General features: G+C 39.0%; 1 protein-coding gene across 1 annotated transcript in view; it reads left to right on the top strand.

The window, feature by feature from the left end:
• Positions 1-22,249, top strand: part of LOC124592855 (protein Gawky) — a 283,677-nt gene extending 261,428 nt beyond the window's left edge. Inside the window, exons 23-24 of the mRNA XM_047131874.1 lie at positions 10,502-10,621; positions 19,501-22,249. Of these exons, the coding sequence (XP_046987830.1) occupies positions 10,502-10,621; positions 19,501-19,905 (525 nt within the window). The 3' untranslated portion in view covers positions 19,906-22,249. The remainder of the gene's footprint in view (positions 1-10,501; positions 10,622-19,500) is intronic.
• Positions 22,250-22,914: the final 665 nt, after the last annotated feature.

The raw sequence follows: 22,914 nt of genomic DNA on the forward strand, positions 1-22,914 counted from the left end.
GGAAGGCTTTTCAGAAGAAGTTACTCATCTAATCTCTAAAGAATCACAAAAAAGTGGTTTGTTATGGTGAAAATTCCTCCTACGTGGTATTGTGCGGGTTGTCAAAAATCTCTTCTCGAGGTTTTTGCGTAGGAAATCTACATTGACTTTCTTTAAGAAGGGAAAAAAATATGTCAATATTAGCATAGCAGAAATCGTAAACACCAGATGCAGTTGTTGTTTGCGCATCATCCACTAGTTGAAGGGTAACTCTTCTCAGTATATGTTTTATAGTTCCTCCCAAACTGTCACACACTGATTTACAGTTGCTAGTAGCAAAAAAGAAATGCTCAGCCTCAGTAGAAAAATAGTTTTGGTGCTCCTACAAATTTTTAAAGCTTTTTCTATGTTAATGTTTGGATTCTTTCTAAATGCTGACTGTGTCTTTTGCTCCTGGTAACATTTGAGTATATTCATCATTGGTAGAAATCGGTGATAATCTTGAACACTTCATCAGCAATAACTTTTCTCCGTCTTGGTTTGATTAAATACCCATTTCTTTTTTTCATTCACCTTGCTTGTCGAACCACATTCTCACTAACATTGAATTCTGATTGTTTTCTTTTGACCAGGAGGGTGGAGCTAGAGTTAAACTTTGAATTTTTTCAGGTACTGTTACACTAGCCACTTTTTCTTTCGTTATCAATATCATGGCATCAAAATCTTTGGCTTTCTTAACAATTTCATCATCAGATTTTTCTTCTCTACGGTCAGTGTGTTCAATACGGCAGTCTAATGCGCGGAACACTTTTCTTTCCAAAACATGCTCCACTTATTCTACTGTCTTTTTGCTTTATAAGGCCCTGCTGTGGTTTTGAATGGAGTGAAGTTTTAAGGGAGAGCACCCTAAATCATGTAAAGTTTTATTTGCATCCTCAATTCTTTGACTTTTTAGTACTGATTCGTGAAATGTCACCTCCAGGTCATTTGCATGACTTTCATTTCTACTTTTTTGTTCACAAATCTTACGAATGTTGTGCACAGTGTTCGGCCTATCTTTACGTATATTCTTTTGGCACTTAATGTTTTTAGACAAAAACAAGTGAACTGACCTCAAAAGATTTTTTTAAACTGTTTGTGTTTTTATGAAAGGATCACAAGAAGTTCCTTGATGACTTTCAGAAACTTTTAAGTAATACACTCCTGGAAATTGAAATAAGAACACCGTGAATTCATTGTCCCAGGAAGGGGAAACTTTATTGACACATTCCTGGGGTCAGATACATCACATGATCACACTGACAGAACCACAGGCACATAGACACAGGCAACAGAGCATGCACAATGTCGGCACTAGTACAGTGTATATCCACCTTTCGCAGCAATGCAGGCTGCTATTCTCCCATGGAGATGATCGTAGAGATGCTGGATGTAGTCCTGTGGAACGGCTTGCCATACCATTTCCACCTGGCGCCTCAGTTGGACCAGCGTTCGTGCTGGACGTGCAGACCACGTGAGACTACGCTTCATCCAGTCCCAAACATGCTCAATGGGGGGCAGATCCGGAGATGTTGCTGGCCAGGGTAGTTGACTTACACCTTCTAGAGCACGTTGGGTGGCACGGGATACATGCGGACGTGCATTGTCCTGTTGGAACAGCAAGTTCCCTTGCCGGTCTAGGAATGGTAGAACGATGGGTTCGATGACGGTTTGGATGTACCGTGCACTATCCAGTGTCCCCTCGATGATCACCAGTGGTGTTCTGCCAGTGTAGGAGATCGCTCCCCACACCATGATGGCGGGTGTTGGCCCTGTGTGCCTCGGTCGTATGCAGTCCTGATTGTGGCGCTCACCTGCACGGCGCCAAACACGCGTACAACCATCATTGGGACCAAGGCAGAAGCGACTCTCATCGCTGAAGACGACACGTCTCCATTCGTCCCTCCATTCACGCATGTCGCGGCACCACTGGAGGCGGGCTGCACGATGTTGGGGCGTGAGCGGAAGACGGCCTAACGGTGTGCGGGACCGTAGCCCAGCTTCATGGAGACGGTTGCGAATGGTCCTCGCCGATACCCCAGGAGCAACAGTGTCCCTAATTTTCTGGGAAGTGGCGGTGCGGTCCCCTACGGCACTGCGTAGGATCCTACGGTCTTGGCGTGCATCCGTGCGTCGCTGCGGTCCGGTCCCAGGTCGACGGGCACGTGCACCTTCCGCCGACCACTGGCGACAACATCGATGTACTGTGGAGACCGCACGCCCCACGTGTTGAGCAATTCAGCGGTACGTCCACCCGGCCTCCCGCATGCCCACTATACGCCCTCGCTCAAAGTCCGTCAACTGCACATACGGTTCACGTCCACGCTGTCGCGGCATGCTACCAGTGTTAAAGACTGCGATGGAGCTCCGTATGCCACGGCAAACTGGCTGACACTGACGGCGGCGGTGCACAAATGCTGCGCAGCTAGCGCCATTCGACGGCCAACACCGCGGTTCCTGGTGTGTCCGCTATGCCGTGCGTGTGATCATTGCTTGTACAGCCCTCTCGCAGTGTCCGGAGCAAGTATGGTGGGTCTGACACACCGGTGTCAATGTGTTCTTTTCTCCATTTCCAGGAGTGTAATATCTGTGATGTCCACATATAGTAGCACTTTCTTGATCTTGTGGAAAGCTTACACTGGATCACAGCAATATCAAATCTTGTTAATCTTCACTCAGCTCTTCTATTTTTAGTAAAGTTTTTACTGAGGTATAGGTTGTCAAATGATGATGTGTTTTTTACTAATTTTTCAACAGTGCAATAATTCACATTTTCCATTGGAATTAACTGAACACCAATTAACGTAAAGCATACTTTATACAAGTGGAATGATAGGGCTGCCCCACAAACAGATATGACCTGTCTCACAGAAAGACAGAGAGCAACTGAGGCCAGATAGATTAATTGTTGCATGCCACTTATTCTCAACCATGAATTTCAGCAATTGTTGCATTATTTTGATGCCTGTAAAGAAACAAGCTACTGGTATCTAACAACACTAGTTTATCACTGTGAGCAAGTGATTGGCTAAACACACAAATCATATATATTATTGCCTTTAAAAAATTACTGAATTAGTCAAATGAAAGGAAATAAATTTTCACACTTAAAATTAAGTTGCCTGCTTAGATTGAGTTAAATATGCTAATTTGATACCCTTGCACCTGAGGCAGAAGGCAGTGAGTAGATGAAGTTATTTAAAATGAGCCTTTTAATTACAGCAACAAGTATTTTGATTTCATATGTCTGTGTCAATTAGCAGAAGACCAATTAAAATTTTTATTTTATTAGAAAGCTTACAATCTAGGGGTTATTTAAAACCAAAATTAGGTTCCCAGCAAGTTGAAGAAATGTGATTATAAGCATTTTGCCGCATCCTCGCAATTTTTCTGTAACCAGAAATTGACACATTAATTTTTAAGCAAATGTGCAAAGTTTTGTGGAAATCTGAAATAGAGGGTCACAAATCATTGAATTGTTGCGCACTTTGGCGTGGAATGGCCCCTGCTGCTTTTCTAATCTCTTGAAAGTTTGTTAAGTACACTGCATTTCCTGCCAGAGTATGCACATTGTGAATTTTTAATTTAGTATCATCATACAAATAAATACTAACACTAGTAGTAGTAGTAATAATCCTTATTTGCCCGTAATAACTTTACAGTCTTGGACATGATCATTCTTTGTACATTTAAAACAAAAGTAATCATCCCATAAATATAATTAATATATACAAGTAGCACATTAAGCACTATTACATAAATATTTACCACCAATAATATACTACTCAGCAAACCAAACTTGTAACCTGACCGTGGTGGCAGCACTGTCGTATTTGCACCCAAGAAGCGGGGAGGTTAGCTGCAACAGCATACACTCCAGTACTCTTATGTGTGGAGTGCTGTAGTGCTCTATACGTCTGCACACCACTGAACGATGAGCCTATTTAGAACAAGAGCAGAAGCAGAACATACAATATTTCTCACATCAGCTGCTAACTACACTTCATTGGCAGTATCCATAAAACTACCATCCCCACTGATGCCGCTATTTTCTACTGGATTGGCTGTTCATCATTTGCTGTTTTGTTCAAATTATTATATTTTCAATTTCATCATCTGTCACTGATACCTCTCACATTCTTGGCTTGATACACAGCCGTAAAAGTCTTACAATGCCAAAACACTAAAAACTAATATCACAATTGCACACACTGTCTGACTGCATGGTACAGTGGTCAGCATTTTTTAGCTACTAATGCCAAGGTTCTTTGTTCAGAACCAGGCAACTACTTCAAATTTATTTGTTTTTGGTGGGAAAGGATGGAAGGAAATCTAGACAGCCCTGTGAGGGCAATAGAAAAGATATTTCCATATAAAAACAGCAAAATTGATGTACAGGCTTTATATTGAAAGGCTTGCACTGGGAAGGATAGTGGGTAGGACATTTCTCATTTCAGGGCACAATGAGAGGTTGTCGATATCGTGGCGGAGAATGTAATTCAGTTGTTAGATTCCTGGGTGATACTGAGTTAAAAGGGGAGCGCTCCTCTGTGGCCGCACAGTGAGACATTGGAAGCTGGCGAGAGACTGGAAAGACAAAGCATAGGAAATTTATTTTTGTACAATGTTGGAAGGATAATTATGCTCAGTGAAGGCTTCAGTGAGACCTTCTGTATATTTCGAGAGGGACTGCTCATCACTGCAGATGCAACAACCACGGCTAAGCTGTACGGAAGGGACATCTCAGTATGGAATGGGTGGCAGCTGTCAAAGTGGAGGTAATGCTGGTGGTTAGTAGGTTTGATATGGATGGAGGTACTGATCTAGCTATCTTTGGGGTTGGCAGTCAACGTCTAAGAAGGTGGCTTGTTGGGTTGAGTAGGACGAGGTGAAGCAAATGGGGGAGAAGTTGTTGAGGTTCTTGCTGGATGAATATGGATAGGGTGCCCTCACCTTCAATCCAGATAGCAAAGATGTCACCAGTTAATCTGAACAGGTGAGGGGTTTAGGATTCTGGGTGTTTAGGAAGGTTTCCTTTAGATGGTCCATGATAAGTTGGCATAGGATGGTGCCATGCGGTTGCCTGTAGCTGTGCCCTGGATTTGTTTGTAGGTAATGCTTTCAAAGGAGAAGTAATTGTGAGCGAGGATATAGTTGGTAATGGCGACTAGGAAAGAGGTTTTTTTGTTTGTAATCCATCGGGCATTGGGAAAGGTAGTGTTAAATAGTGGTAAGGCCATGGGCATTAGCAATGTTAGTGTACACGGAGGTGGCATCAATAGTGACGAGCAGGGCACTGTGTGGTAAAGGGACAGGAACTGTGGTGAGTCAGTGGAGGAAATGGTTGGTATCTTTTATATATGAGGGTTGGTTCTGAGTAATAGGTTGAAGGTGTTTATCTATGAGAGCAGAGATTCTCCGGGGGGGTGGGGTGGGGGGGGGGGGGGTGTGTTAGGTTTATTGACTTTAGGAAGCATGTACAAGGTAGGAGTGCAGTGAGTGGTAGGGGTGAGTAGAGAGATGGACTCCTGCCAGAGGTTCTGGCATGGGCCTAAGGATTTGAGTAGTGACTGGAGATCCTGCTGGATTCCTGTTTGGAATTCATCATTATGATATCACATTTTGCTAGGCAAATAACATAAACACACTGGAATAATCTTGACCTGTTCATTGTAAATGTTAAGAATCTAGCGTGTTCTTTTCCTTACATTAAGCCGTATATGTTCGGTGGTCATCAGCCGGCCTTTAGACAGTGTACACATTAGCGACCAGGTTGTGTCCCACCAGTGACATTCAGAATGAAACTTCCTGGCAGCTTGAAACTGTGCCAGGCCGAGACTCGAACTCGTGACCTTTGCCTTTCATTGGCAAGTGCTATACTGACTGAGCTACCCAAGCATGATTCCGACCTGTATTCACAGCTTCAACTCTGCCAGTACTTTGTCTCCCATCTTGCAAACTTCACAAGAGCTCTCCTCATTCTTGTTGAATCTGTTTTTGTGATAACTGTCACTGCACAATTTCATATTTTATTAGAGAAAGGAGAAGGTCTTTCATAATTGGTGAAGAAAATTTACAAATATTGTAATGGTACATGTAAAGTTTTTTCCTTGGTTTTGTTATTAAAATATATGTATACATAGACCACTATTTTCAAAGTTGTGTAACACTAGGGAACTAAAGGGGCATATTTTCTTACAGCCTTTAAATATTATAACATTTAGAATGGTGACATTGAAAAGGAAATACCTCAGACGGATTTACAGAGAACTACTTAAAAAATCTTGGCAAAATGAGATTGGGTGATTCAGGGAAAAGTACATCGAGGCATTTCCACGTGGCCTTGCTTTCACCACATAATCTTTTTAAAAAATGTTTTAATTAAAAGACTTATGCATAGTTCCTTGTAAGTGGAAACAGAACCTAGGTAAATGAGGTTACCTCAAGAATTTTCACTCTTCAATCTATTTTCCACAAGATGATCACCTGAGGGGTCATTAATAGCTCTTGTCAATGAATCATCACCACTGCCAAATACTGCATAATTGAAAACAAAAGAAAAAAAGTTGTCGAAAAATATTGACAAATTTTAGTAGCTCAAGGAGGACAAATTAGTTTTGATGAAGACACACTAAGACACCATCAAAGATGACAACATTTTACATTCTGAGGTGTCTCAAGAGTGCAATAAACGCCCTTCTTCTTCAAACATAAATATTTGTAAAGCTTAAAAAATACAAGAGTGTCTGTATGATGTATGGATATTATGAAAAGGAAAGTTGCTACTCACCATATAGCGAAGTTCCTTACTTGCAGATAGGCACAACAAAAAGACTGTCATAAATAAAGCTTTCGGCCATTGAGGCGTTCGTGAACAATAGATGACAGACACACAGGTTTCAGTTGCCTGAAGCTGTAGTCGTGTGTGTGTGCGTGTGTGCATGTGTGTGTGTGCGTGTGTGTGTGCGTGTGCGTGTTGATGAGGGCCTTAATGGCTGAAAACTTTATTTGTGACAGTCTTTTTGTTGTGTTGTGCCTATCTGCGACTCAGCATCTCCGCTGTATGGTGAGTAGCAACTTTCCTTTTCAAAATATTGCTGCATTCCATCCTGGATTTTCCATTGTTTGATTTGAATAATGTATGGGACGCAGTGGGTTCTTTGCAGAGTTGTCTTTCAAAACAGTGTGCACTGATTCATCTTACTTTAATGTCATACAGAATTTTTCTTGAGTATTCTATAATGTAAATAAACTTTTTCAGAAGAATTTTTAGCTCTTTATTTAAGGGAAAAACAAGTTGCTAAATGTGGTCAATATTCATGGTATGAGTCCTCAACCTCCTGTCTCCTGTGCACTTCAAAACTGTATGAGTCTCTGTACTGTCAAAACTATACCAATAAAACAGTGGAGTCATTTTTCGAGAAGTTGATTCAAACTGACTGGCAGTGAGTGACTGATTGCTACACCTGTGTATCTGTGACAGAATATGTCAGCCGTTGGAGGGTGGGGAATTCCTTTGTTGTGGATTAGCCACTCAATGAGACAAAAAACAACAACATAGAAATAAATATAAGGAAAGAAACGCACTTCTCATGGTTTACGCTACGTGAGGGTACAACACTACCCCTGCATAGATTGAAAGTAATTCATTTACCAGATCTGTAGTGTTCGAGGCTATGCTGAACTTTCAAGTCATTCTTTCTATTAAAATAGAAATTAAAATGGAAACACTTCAGAGACAGAGAGAAGAATTCAAAAATTTGTCAAGGTGAGATCAGGTGATGAATTACAAGTCCATTAAAATGGAGTTCCACTTTGGCTTGGTTTCATCATATGAATTTTCTAAAAGAAATATGGTCATTAAGAGCTGTGTGCTGTTCTTTGAAACTGGAAGTAGGATAATTATTTACAAGATGTGGTACTGCACTCTCCCAGAAATAGGAAAGCAAAAAAGTCAAACAGGGAAATTTTGTGTATTAATCACCTTAGACGCAGTAACGTCTATAAATGTACTTCTATTTTTGGCATCTACTTTTTCCATTTCCAGCTAGAAAGCAGTTAAATAAAATCTCCCAAGCTTTTATTATAGTCAATCCACAGCAAAGTCTTAATCTTACGCTAATTTACTCTCCTCTTCTAGTTTCATATACAAAATATATATTCCACTTAATTGTAAGGTATGGAAAAAATTAACTGCGTGTCTTTTATGATATAACGAGTTGGCTACTGTAACACTGTAGCAGATGACTTTACAGTGTCACCATTTGTCGCTGCTATATCCATGAGTAGCTGGATATTAGCCATTCATATGTGTCAGAATCCAAGAGAGAAATGAGTGAAGCCACATGGCGGAAGGGCCTCCTGCGGAAGAGAACACAATCCCAAGCAGTAGTCTAGATAAACACTGCTAGCTGACTGTGGACAAGACACAGACTAAGACAAGCCCAAAGCAACCTATGCAACAAAGAAGTGCAAATCAGAAACCCTCTCCACAATGATGTCCTCAGATCAAGTAAATCTACATCTACAATAGAGAGAGAGAGAGAGAGAGAGAGAGAGAGAGAGAGAGAGAGAGAATCTGAAACACACCCTGAGAAAATAATCAAGTGTGAAGCAACGTTGTTATTGAATACAGTTCACTGGGTGGCTGTGTTTATACTGGTTGCAAGATGGGTGGTACACTCACTGTGAGAGCACAGTGCTGCGGCAATGCTGTGGTCTCCGACGGCCATCATGTCCATTTCCTCTGGCAGGCGTTCAACTTCCCTGAAGCCTGATGCAAGAGTTGTTAAGGGAAAAATTTGTAGTGTTCTGAATATGAATGATTTAAATCTTACGAGGGTCTGATATTTTGCCTACGTTGATAGCTAGTAAATTGATTTTCTTTACTGCAATCTTTGACACTATACTAAACCTGAGCAAGCTCCTTTGACTTATACTCACAGCATTGAGGTCATTCTACAACTCAATACTGTGAAAAGGATGAATTGCTTCTCACAATATAGCAAAGATTCTGATTTGCTTATAGGCACAACAAAAAGACTCAAACAAGTAAACTTTTGGCCAAAAAGGCCTACATCAGAATAGACAATGCGCGCGCGCGCACACACACACACACACACACACACACACACACACACACACACACAGAGGCTGAAAGCTTACTTGTTCGACAGTCTTTTTGCTGTTCCTGTTTGCAACTCAATGTCTCTGCTATATGGTGAGTAGCAATCAGTCCTTTTCATAATATTCTCACTATTCCAACCTGGATTTTCCATTGTTTCATTTAATGACTTGCATTTACTTTTGAAAGAAGACAGGTATCATTGTCACTCACTACCATTTCAGAAACACTTTTGTATTTTTAGCTCTGTTGCACGAGCATTAATGTACAGTCTAAAACATTGCGAATAGTTAGTTGCACCCTACCACACTTTTCAAATACAACATTTGTAAATCAGTGCACATTCTTGACAAATATCGTCATTTAACAGTGACTATTATGAATTGTGAAAAGGTGGGTGATTTGTTAAAGATCTAAGGTCCCACACTACCAAGCGCAAAAATTTCAGATTTTTAAACCACGTACTTTCTTCAAAACCAATTGAGAAATGTGCAAAAAATCACATGAAATGAAAAGTAGCTGCTTTCTTTTTTCACGAGGAAATTAAAACTTCTAATAAAAAAATAATTCAAGAAACAATGTGTCATAGCCGTAGACACCTTATAAAGTTTTTACAGTGTGAAAATTGGGAAAGCGGTTTTCCCCCTCCTTCAACCAGTCGCACGTACCATACCATTACCCAATGTGAACAGTCAGGTGTGAACATGATCACTCGTGCACACATATTGAGCTGAGGTTATATATATATATATATATATATATATATATATTTTAATGCAATAAACTGGGCCCAACTTGGGTCACGCAACAAATCACATCTATATTCTCTCGTAAGTTCTTCCCCTTGATCATGTATGTTTTCTTTGTGATTGGGGTAGTTATTTAGTACCAAGTGGACGTGGAGGGTATATTCTAGAAATCACTGTTGGTTGATGATGAAGGTCTAAGGGTGCTGCAGAACCTTAAGAGTTACAGAAGTTTGACTGATGATCCAAGATACTTCCCACACCTTTCACAATAACCTTGTGCCACAATCCAACATCTGCACACTTCTGTAAGCTCTAGGCTGCATGAAAATTACATATCATTTGTTGCTCGCTTTTTACACTGTCAATGTGTGCAGTTGTTATTTCCCCCATCTTATGGTCCATAGTCAGTGAATCATTACTCGGTAATTAAGTAAATAGTTACCAATTTGGTTTTTGCCTTGAGCTTTTTTTTTCTGCCAGTAATAATAAGTCAAGGCTCAGTCAACTCCACATCGTTCTTTATACATGTATGTCAAAGAATCAATATTTGAGTCAATTGTGACACTCCATATTAATTATTGTATTCTTCTTCTTCTTCTTCTTCTTGTAGATTGATGGCTCAACACTAAAGACACTTTGTGTGCAACATGGTCCTTTGCTCAGTTTTCATTTGTACCTGAATCATGGAATTGCTCTTGCCAAGTATTCTACACGTGAAGAGGCTAATAAAGTGAGTAAATCCAATTTGCTTAATCTTTGTGTGTGTGTGTGTGTGTGTGTGTGTGTGTGTTTGGGGAATAATTCGTTTTTATATTCAACATCTTAAACATATATGAATGGTTGCTGCTTCATTTAAAACCATGTATTCGAGTGTTATAAAAGGACGACCTGATTGAGAGATTCATTAGAGTTCCAGTTGTTAAACATCTGTTTATGTTTAAATAATAAACCTGATACAGATATGGCACTAGTATAATACAATTGTTACCATGCTCACTTGATTTCCACAGTGTTAGTTATATGTAATACTCCTCTGTGACTCTACAGTGAATCATTGTGTACAGTGGTGTGCAAAAAAGGATGAAAGTAACTTTTGCTTGATGTGTCTCTGCTACATTATAATAAAGAAGATAAATGAGAGAAATATGCAATGAGACAAATGGAAATGATACTTTTAATTTCAAATACAATAAATACAACAAAGCTACTGCGATTCATGATCACCTCCTGGACATTGCAAAACATGAGACATAGTTCTTAAAAGGGTGCATGATCGTCATGAATGGCAGTGCATGCTATGCAGTATGCTTAATGCTGGCCACAAGAATGGAAATGAGTTCTTGCATTCCTCTACCAGCACGGTTGGCAACTTCTGGATGGTTGTCGGTGCATGTGGAAGTGTTGCAGTGCATTTCCGCAATGCATCCCAGATGTGCTTGATGAGAATTAAGTCATTGGAGTGGACAGGTCATTCCATTCACCAAGTAACCTCTCATTCCAAGAGCTCCTTCCCCTGCGTTCTTTGATGCAGTCACGCATTGTCGTCCATGGAAATGAAATCAGGGCTGAATGCAACACTTAAGGATGCACATCAGGAAGGAGTACAGTCTCACAATAACAGTGACTCGTGAGAGTACTGTGTTCAAACAGGTGGTGGTTAGTATGCCTATGCAACGTTATGCCACCCCACACGTGGACCTCCAAAACGATCATGTTCGACAATGTTCTGGTACAATATATGTTCTTACTCTCGCTGTGTGAGGGTATGTCCAGCATTGTCGAACATGATCATTTTTGGTGGTCCAAGTGTTGTGATATGAGGAGCCATAATGTTGCATGGGCGTATGGACATCCAAATCCTTGAACATGGTACACTTGCCAATCAGCATTATTGTGACATTGTACTCTTGCCCCATGTGTGTCTTCCAGTGGTTCAATCGGCCCTGACTTCATCTTTATGGATGACAATGCACAAACACATTGCACAGGAGAGGGTTTTTGGTGAATGGACTGGCCTGCCCATTCTCCCAACTTAAATCCAATCGACCAGGTGTGGATTGCATTGGGGAGGCATGTTGCAGCACATTCACATGCACTGACGACATCTAGCAGGTGTCAGTCACGCTGGTGGAGGAATGGAATGCACTACCACAAAAACTCCTTATGAACCTTGTGACCAGTGTGGGAGTATGTTGCAGATCTGCATTGACATGCTTAGTGATCACACACCCTGTTAAGAACCATATCCCACTATTTTCAATGTTGAGGGGACCATCGTGATTCACGGTGACTTCGATGTAATTATTGTCTGCGAATAAAAGGATCATTTCTGTTCATATTATTACATATTTCTTTCATTTACCTTCAAAGATTCAAAGTTTTATGTTCACACACACACACACACACACACACACACACACACACACACACACACACACACACTATACCATACACTCAATGTTAGTACCATGTGTTGGTCAAGAAACATCAAAAAGTAGTCCATTTAATTCCAAATACAAATCAACAGGTCCCTGTTTATTGAATTGATTGCTTCAACAATTTCATTTCCAGGTCTTGGAGAGTAGCTGCCATAGACGAGATAAAGACTCTGTCTTATATGTACCCCCCACAAAAAAAAGTGCAGGATTTTGTTGTCCTCCTTTTGCAGTTCAATGTTGTGGGATGGTATTGTTAAGTTCACTCTTCACCTCAATGGGAAAATGATATGGGTCGCCATTGTGCATAAAAATGAAATCATTGTAATCTTCTTGAAGTTGAAGAGACATAAATGTTGCAGCATGTATGAATGCATGATTTCGCAGCCATATGAATTAATAAAATTTTCTCAGGCTTCCAGCTGCATCAGGTGATTAAAATGCCACGAGCCTCTTCAGTCGTCGTCAAGTGGTAAGACTGACTGCTGTGTCACCGTGACCGCATTGTTATATAGCCACACTGCTGGCTGTGACGTCACTGGTGCTCTCTTCCTTGCCATATATGGGAATGTTTTCACGCCACATCCATCGCGCCTGTTTTAACTGGGCTGTGCTGAGCTGCAAACCGCTGTCCTTGTTGATGGTGTTTTCAGAGGTTTTTATTTCAATAGCTTCTTTCATGACTCTGTCCCAAAATCCCTTCATTCTCATAACGACAGATGTTTCGTTGAATAGAATTCAGTGTCCATTTTCTAAGGCATGTTCTGCCACTGCTGATTTTTCTGGATAGTGTAGGCATAAGCACCTCACGTGTTACGTCTGTTGTTGCTCCACAGTGTGTACTGTTTGGCCGACGTAGTAACAGCCACACTGACATGGTATCTTGTACACTCCAGGCATTCTAAGCCCTAGATCATCCTTCACGGGCCTCATTAGCTGTCGAATGTTTGCTGGGGGCCTGAACATCAATGAAATGTTATATCTCTTCAGGAGCTGGCTAATCTTTCCCAACACTGTACCACAGAAAGGCAAAAACACAAGCTTCTTGCTTTCTTCTTCAGTAGTGTTCTCTTCCCTGTTGGTGTGTTTCTTGCATGTCACACCAGATATAGCCTGTGACACGTGTCTGTTGCTCTTTCCATTTTCCCAGAATACTTTTCGGAGTTCTAGTGGCAGACTTTCAGCGTCTGAGATGACTTTAGCACTATGTACGAGGGTATTCAGAATGCCGCATTTTTGTACCGGATGGTGGTGGCTGAGAGCGTGCAGATAACCGATCTGTGTGTGTCGGTTTCCTGTAGACGTTGTGGCTGAGGTACCCATTGGTTTTCCGTCGAACGAGGACGTCAAGGAAGGACAATGCACCATCTGTCTCGACTTCCATCATAATGCCCAGATGTGATATTCTTGTCACAGATTCCTCTGCAAAAAAGAAAAATCCATGAACTTTGTGAACAGAAACGGCACAAAATGCATTCAGTTTCATTGAGTCTCATTCATGTTTGATGACAATGCCATGTTTTTGTGACCCCCTAATTTGTACATTATGACTGTTTACATTATCCGATAATTAAAACATTGATTTGTCTGAAAAGGTGAGTCGCTATGAAAAAGTGTCCTCTGCCACATCGTGGAAAGCTGAAATGCAAAATTCCTACCTTTTGTTATGGTCACCAGGACACAATTGCTGCAGTAACTGCAACTTGTAAGGCTTCATGTGCAGGTATTATCTGAGAACATGCCACAATATTGTTGAGGAAGTTGAAGCTCGTGGCGTGCTCCTCTTGCGATTTCTGAGGGCTCCATGGGAACACACATTGGATAAGCACAACATTTTCATCAGATGTAGTGGCCAACCAGTACTTTTCCCTTTGTGTATGCAATGAACTTCCAAAATAAAATTTTTGCCAGTCATAAATCTGCTTGCAAGTAGGTGGCTTCTTGCTGAATCAACAACAGAATGCTCACTGCACGTGAACAATGGGTTGGCTCAGCATGACTTCCACAAACAGAATGGTTTTATCTGGTAGTGTAATTGCCATACTGGTACAAACAACAGCGCTGCTGTGTCAAAATTTTGAGCCTTCATCCATCCAGTGACATACGAGCAATGTGTTTCTATGTTTTATAGTTTGCCTGTAATAAACAATTGAAATCCGTTCTTTCTTTTTGAATCGTCCTGTGCTGTAGCAGTTCTTTCTATGTATGGTCCAAGTTTCATCGAGCTGTGTTACTCAGCAATGTAACATCATGCTAGAGTTAATTTCGTCCTTTAGTTTTGCACAACAGCATATAGTGTTCACAAGGGCTTTACATGTCTCAACTGTTGAGTAGCAAACTGACACTCTTTATGGAATTGCAAAGGCTGTAGAGTAGCGGAACATTCCAGTATTTATTAATAATTAATTAATTAGTATTAATATTTAAATAATTAATTAAACAATTTTACTCACAATTACATTATTCACACACGCACACACAGAGATTGTCAGTGCTGAGAAAAAAGGAATATGTTTTCGAAATATTAAATTTTATATTTGGTGGAACACCACAGTAGAAATTGTCATTCATAACACCAAAAATGTTTCATAGTAAATGGTTACACTTTTGTTGGCCGCTTTGATTAATTTGAGAAATTACAGTTTCTAGTAAACTAAATTACTGATGTTTGCACATTATTCTAACCATTGTGTTATGTCTTTGGATCATAAATAGTTGAATTACATGTAATTAACATAGTTGGTTGAATGTCCCATCATATGACCAGTATGACGATTGGGTTAGGGTTTCGAGTAAGAGCTGACCACTAGTAGTGGCACTGCCAGAAAAAAAGTTCTCTTCTAGAAAATTCAGTAGTTCTCATTTTCATTTGACTTGTTCTAATATTTCATGATTAATAATGTATGTGACTGGTATCACTCTTGTCTGTATTGCAGTACAGAATCTTTCTGCTTTTTTAAATCTTTAGGCTGACTGACATGTTAACACTATCTGCTTACCCATAATTGAAATCCAAATCTCTGTCTTTTGAGGGAAGTGCTATGCCACCGAAGCCATCTCACCAGCCAGCCTACCCACCTTACGGCTTCAGTTCACTGAAAATAATTTTGTGTGTGTGTGTGTGTGTGTGTGTGTGTGTGTGTTTGTGTGTATTCACAACCAGCAAGTAGAATTGCTCTGCCCACTGTAATTCAGGGAAGAGGAATTGATAAATTTTGATTTCAGTTTTTTGAATATTTTCCTTGTTCAAATGTTTCTGCTGAGAGACACTGTTTTGTTAAAAAATTCAGTCGGTGTTTGACAATTTTACTGAAGTTTCTTGTTTGTTACTCATAGCATTCCATCAGTCCTAGACAGCATTAAGCTACTTTGTCGTCGGTTGGTTGGTTTGGATATTAAAGGGAAACTTCGTTGTTGCATGCTGAGTATTTGGTCTTTGTTGATATTGCATCAGGCTGTCAATTTGCACCTTAGTTGCTGTACCCAAGTCATTTTGAAACTTTTTTGGTGCACATTTTGTTCCTCTAATGGAGATGGATATCAGAACATAACAGCTCCATCAGAATAGAGCTGCCTTTTTTCTGAAAAGTAATAAAGGTTGTATTTTGACTTATTTCCATCCTCCGAGATCTGTAGTCAGCTCATATAGACAAGATGATAAACTTCAACCTGCCTCGCTTTTGTAATAAAATCAGATGCACCAAAAAATGTTTAACACTAAATAAAGACACAGAAATCTTGTAGGTATACAGGGTGAGTCAGGAGGAAAGATACATGCTTCAAGTGGTGATAGTATTGGAGATAATTAACATATACCCTTTTCTTAACCATATTCAACATACAGCTGTTTGAAAATCATGGGCCTAAGTCGTATGTCCTTCATTGCCAGCACTCACATGCGAATACTACAAAAGCAACATTAGGTAAGGCAGTGTTACCCTTACTGAGGATAGGTCACTTTCCTGGAACCACGCATTTTTTGCCACATACACATTGACTTAGTGGGCCTTCTGCTTCCAGCAGTAGAGTTCCGATATGTCTTCACAGCAATTGTCTTGTACACCAGTTGGTCTGCTGCTACCCAAATTGTGAATATTTCAGCAAAAACACCTGAAACTTCTCAGACGTTTTTTACATGTGCGTGTGCTCATGTAAAGGATTGTATACATGAGCTCAGATCAGCAACACAGCAGGTGTCTGCAAGAGCTGCAGAATGAATTGCTGCATTCGTCAAATATGTCTTTGTCGTATACAGGAAATTGATTTATTGTGCTCTGAACAATATCCAAAATGCCGTGGTCAGTCTGTCATAATTGTCAGCAGTAACAAATTCATCCTGTGGTACTGTAGAACAGTGTAATAATTAGGAGCCCGAAAAATTTGCTTTTGTGATACAGTAAATTCCGATGTAGATACGAACTCTGCCCCAAAACATGAAAATGCCGTTTACATAATGAAAGCTCTGCATAGCGAATTGTATCTAGATGGATTATTTTATCAGGGATAGTTTGAAGTAGCCTTATTTTCTGAATATTAATATTGCAAAAGTAACCAATTTTTGGTTAATAATATAGCACATCAGGTGGTGAAGCCCAATTAGGAAACATAATGTGTTTGAGCGTGCTTGCAAAGTAAAGAACACACCTCTGCACAAACGCAGTGATGTATCAGTGTTGTAAAGTTACGCTCGGGTGCCACATCAGACAGTGAGCAGTTGAATGGTCTCTTACAAGCTACATACCGCATTTTGGTGATTAGGGACTCAGTTGTCGGACCTAGCATGTTGGAACAAAGAAATGTGTACATTTGTATTCAAGCTAAAGTTCCTGTTGTACGAAATTGCAGATACTTCAACATGATGTATGGTATTTTGAAGTACGGTTGCATAAGATATCAGTAGAAAGCAGGCCTGAACTATGTAGTTTATGATGCCGCCAACTTTAGCTATTCCCAAATGCTTTGCGCACTCCGCTTTGAATTGCATTATTTGTAGCTCCTGTATGAGTGAAGGGACCAAGCAAAGTCCATCATAGTGCTGATTGTAGTTTCTGCAGTACAGTGTTTGGAAAACAAAACTGGCCAATTCGGGCATAAAATAAGTCTTGTAGATTCATATAAAAATATTTCTCAACATAAATTACTGCGGTTTTACAACTTTGCAGCTATGCTTACAGCTATGTACTAATGTGACTGTTTTCTGCAATGAAGAGAACAAAAATTACCCACAGGAAATCACTCACGCACTGCAGCTTAAAAGATTGTCTTCGTAGTAGCAGCGCTCAGAAAATTGCACCAGGCCAAAAAAAGGGGGGGGGGGGGGTATTCATTGACATCCATTATTTTTATGTTTAGTGTTTGAAGAAAAGTCACAAAACACAAGTTTATGTCTTTTTAAACTTTGTCCAAAAGGACATTTGTCATAAGGCTACACCAATTGTAAGAAATATCATTTCATACTTAAGCTGTCCCGTGTTCTTTTCCTCATCAATTAAAAGAAATGAGAATTTAATTTCATTATCATTTCTCATCAGTGCAACAGTCCTAGGAAATAAATTTGCTATGAAAGCAAAGCTTTACATCTCTGTAGAACTAATGTTATTGGCTATGTAATGGACTCGGTGACAATACTTTCTCCTGTCGGGCTGCCTTGTTCCTATTTCACCGAACCTCCTCTCCCTTTCCGTACCAATACAGTCCTTGCATCTTCATGTCTACCCGTCCTAATATATTTTCTCTCGGTTAGAATGTTCTGCATTCAAATATTACCATAATTTTATCTCTATTTTCAATTATCGTTTAGTGTGTACCAAACTCTTTACTGATTTCAATTTTTTACTTCTATTTCTCATCTGCTGCCTTAAGCAGTTCAGTCTTCATTTTAAGTCATATAGCAATTTCTCCTCTATTATGCATTTTGATAAAGTCCACTACATTTAATTGAAGAACAAAAATGGTTTTGACCCAGAAATTGTTAGTTGCCCATGTTACGCTATTTCCAGTACTGTTCGTACATACTAAACATATATTTTTGTATTTAGGAATTATTGTCAGTTTAAATTTTTCTGCTGCCATCATTATCCACACACAATAGTTAATCTTCATTTGATGTCACTAATATCCATCTTAGCTCCCCCCCCCCCCAATTAGGTTTTGCCCATTATCTTTCTCACCTAACTTACTGATGGCTCTTTCAATACACATTCTAATCCAGGTTTCCACGGGTGGTGTATCGTATCTTTTAATTCTCTTACCCTGTTATCTGTTTCAGAAAGCTTGCCTACAATCCCAATTAACATTATGTATATTCAGTTTAACATTATTTCTTTTCTGTGCAACTGTATTTATGGGTCCTGTTCATTTTCATGCTTGGATTAATTTAAACCTCACTTTGCTTCACTTCCACTCTGGAATTTCCTTCAATCTGTTTGCATCTAAATTAATTTCTTATGCTTGGATCCAACACCCTTCAGTTGTGTAGATGATAATCATCTTGTTTCCATTTTAGTATCTTTACCAACTTATGCTTTGATGGAGTGTTACTTAGCCATGCCACATCGAGTTAAATTACTTTGTATGCTTTTTGATTGATTTATTAGGACTTCTATAACAGTTACTTAGAAAAACTAGTAATATTTCTGCATTTTAATTTTTCATTTTATTTGTAAATAATTTGTTAAGCTGTGTTTTTCCCATCAAATAGCCACCTGTTATTTGATTTCCACTTTTCCGTGTGATTGTGATATTATATTTTATTGATCTGAGTTCATGATTTGCCGTTCAGAAAACAAGCCATTTCCTAATAAGGGTTCACGTCTTAACTTGTTCATCCACTGCCTGCGCCTAGAAGAACCATTGACAGTGGATGGACCGCTCAACGCACATTCACTGTTGCGTTGTTAAAGTTCAGTGAATGGTGATGCTGTTCAGGAAATGAAATTGTTATAGCAGTCAATCAGAAAACACATTTTTTTCACTGCAGTGCTTCTACATAGCACTCTTGTTGTAAAAGAATTAAGTGATAGTTCCATTTTGGATCCCTGTTAATTTTTTAAAGAGCACTGTAAGATTATAATCAAACACTTGTGGTGACTGTTCCATTGAAAGTTTAAAGATACGTGTGAAATGTAAAAAGTGACATTTTTTTAAAAAAAAAAATATGCTGCATTAATTCCAGGCTCAAGGGGCACTTAACAATTGCGTCCTCGGCAATACGACGATTTTTGCCGAGTCACCTGGTGAGTCGGAGGTGCACTCATTGCTACAGCACCTGGGCCATGGTGGTGGTGGTGGCGCTGGTGGCCAGCAGACATCTGGCAGTGGTTGGGGTCCAGGACCAGGTAGTGGACGTGGATCAGGAGGCAGTGGTGCTGGGGGATCCCAAGGTGGTCCAGGGCCTGCGAAGTCGGCATCTGACGCATGGGGTGGAGTTGCAGGTAGCCAGCTTTGGCCACCTACTCCATCATCTGTCTCAGGTTCCTTGTGGGGAGACGGAACGTCAGGTGGTGATCAACACCGCTCGACGCCTTCGTCTCTCAATTCGTTCCTGCCAGGTGACTTACTGGGTGAGGGCTCAGTGTGAACTAAACTTGTGCCTACCTACAGGAATTTAAAATCCTTTCCTTTGTCCCATCTGTGCACGTAAACGTATATTGGGCATAATATTGAGTGAAGAATGAGCTTCTATCGAATCTTCTCCATAGTGACGTACTCGAAGTTTTCCATCCTTTTACATAAGGAAACTGCTCCCAAATTCCATCTCCTATCTATCACCTCAGTGCCGGCATGCTGTCCAACTGCAAAATGTGTTGGATAGTAGCCATTGTAAAACAAAACTGAATTTAAAATAGAATGACTTGGAGAACCTGTGCGCATTGCTGTGGAGAAGAGAGAAATCTCCATACCTGTGATCTCAGTTTCCTATTTGCGCTATACGGTTGCTTCTGTCCCCATAACTATGAGAGTCTAGTTAGTGACAGCAGTTGTATTCTTATTATTATGTTACTTATATAAATATATATATATGTATATAAAATATATGAGGATTGCAGTTTTGACTGTTAAGATGTGAGGATTAATTTTTAAAAATATTTAATGTTGTTACAATCAGACTGTGTGCCAAATACCTGGCATTAGTTTTTGAAGGCTGTCCTGTAAAAGTGCTGCCTTCCCATTTCTTTGCGGCTGTACACAATCGAAGTGTTCCCTTGAAATAATAGTGTTCAATGTTTGTGATCCATTACTTCAAAAAAAAAAAAAAAAAAAGAAAATATAGACATAGTGATAAATTTTGACCAGCACTAGTAGGTGCTATGCATACACTCGTTTCTTTGTTGCATTACCTGTGTGTGCATAGACGTAAATTGGTGCAGAGTAATCAAACTTATCCACTTAACAACTGGAAAGAATAAAATTTTGTATGTGTATTGTATTTTCAACTGTGCTGTGACTCTAAAGTGGCTTTATGTTGAATGTAAGATGTTCCATTTGCCCAGTTTTGATTAATGAAAATGCTCTCTCTCCTTCAGAATTGACAAAAGCAACGAGAGATTTGCTTTTCTTTTCTTTTCTTTTAGATGATAGTGCAAAACTTATACTCCTGAGTATACTAAGGTTTTCTTTATAGTAATAACAGCCAAAAAAGAGTTTAGTATAGTATTGTAGAAGCAGACTCAGTGTTGTTGAAATTGTGGCTCTGCACAGTTAAATAAAGTATTGTAAGCTACAAATAAAAGCCATGGTTAGACTAGAGCCATAATTATAGATGGATGCTGTGATGATAGTGAAAGAGATGACAACCATGCAAATGCCATCAACAGCCACCACATCTTCAACAGCAGCAACAACATCCACAACAGCAACAACATCCATCAACATTTACTATCTACTACTACTACTACTACTACTATTACTACTACTACTGCAACAATAACAATAATAACAACAACAACAACGACAGCAGCTGCAGTGAACATATGGAAGATTTTTCAAAAAGAGCCAAGTATTGTGTACATAACAAGCTTACCTGTAATTATTTTTCTCCAGTGAGTATAGTACCAAATTCTGAATCGAAACACAAGGTTTTTATGTAGATTAAGATCAATCGTAAATACATAGGGATTAAGATTTTAAGGTAAAATATGAGGTATTTAATATATTGCGTTTAAAAAACACATTTTTATGAAAAGTGGTAATATTTAAAAACCAAGTGCATTCTAATTATTATTCTATTGTAGCCAGTGTAAGTATAAACATGTGTATTTATATAAAAAGTTTGCTGCATCCTTATTAAATGTGATATAATCTTGTAAGTGATCCTGTGCAAACTCGTCAATTTTTGTGAACTTTTAACTAGAGAATAATGTGTGATTTCCTTTATTTCTTTTTAAAAAGTGAATGTGTGTGTGTGTGTGTGTGTGTGTGTGTGTGTGTTTTGACGCGCAAGTTTGCGCGTTTGTGTGGCGTGCATGTTTAGTGCAAGATCTTGGGCCTGAGTGTATTTTGATGTCAAAATAGTTAGAAAAATCTATGATTTTCCTTGCTTTCCCACTCCTCCTCTGAAGATTATGCTCTTGATGGTGCATGGACACATGTAATTTGTAAAAAACTAGTATGTATGTACATAAAACAAATTTTTGAAGACATGGATTTCAAAAATATTTTTGACACAAAACAGATAAATTAAGGAGTATTTTCTGCATTTTTCTTTCAATTTTTAAATAGTTCATTGCTTTTATGAGGGGGAGAATTATAGTATCTTACATTGCAGTATGAGCTTGAGACAAATAGTTGATCTATTTAATTAAATAAGGTAGCAAGATCTTAACACAAGTGTGCGCAACTAAAAACGTTGAATCCATCCTTGCCATGTTTGTTTTTTAATCATGTGAGAAGAATGAGTGTGTGAAGGCTGTTATACTCTTTTTTTCTTTTTTTTTATTGGAGGGATAAGGAAATTTGCCTCTTAAGGGGAGAATAAAAATACCTCTGTGACCAAACATGTTATACATATAGAAATAAGAAAGATACATATATATAAAATATAAATATATATTTGTGGTCTTGTAATAGAATAACATATATTTCATCAAAAGTAATTGTCTTTTATGAAAAGTGAAAGCTTTCAGTTGCAGAACTTTAAAAATGACACATAGTGTGAAATATTTTGAGTGTACATTTAAGAACTGGGCAGTCTTATCTACTTTCCGCAACAGTTACTAACAGGAGAAAGTGGATTTAATAATACCATTACTGTGCTTTACTAGCTAGTATCTTTTCCTTGATTTGTAATGCAAAATATTGACATGACAAAAGTTGACTTGTTAGTATTTTCACCTCCAGATTTGCAGTATTTTGTAGAAATGTGGTCACATTTTCCATGATTGTACAACTTCTATGTGATTAACTGTGAACAATACTATAAAATGCAAAAAGTGTGATTTGTAGACAGTAATGACAGCATTTTAATCAAAGAATGTTAAGTAACTGCAATTTTGAGCCATATCAGTTGCTTTGTTGTAATTATTAAGGTAAGAGTTATGTATTATAGCTTTTTAAAAAAACAAGAAAATCTAACAAAAAAAGTGTACTA

This window comes from Schistocerca americana, chromosome 2 (genome assembly GCF_021461395.2).
Source record: "Schistocerca americana isolate TAMUIC-IGC-003095 chromosome 2, iqSchAmer2.1, whole genome shotgun sequence".
Lineage (NCBI taxonomy): Eukaryota > Metazoa > Arthropoda > Insecta > Orthoptera > Acrididae > Schistocerca > Schistocerca americana.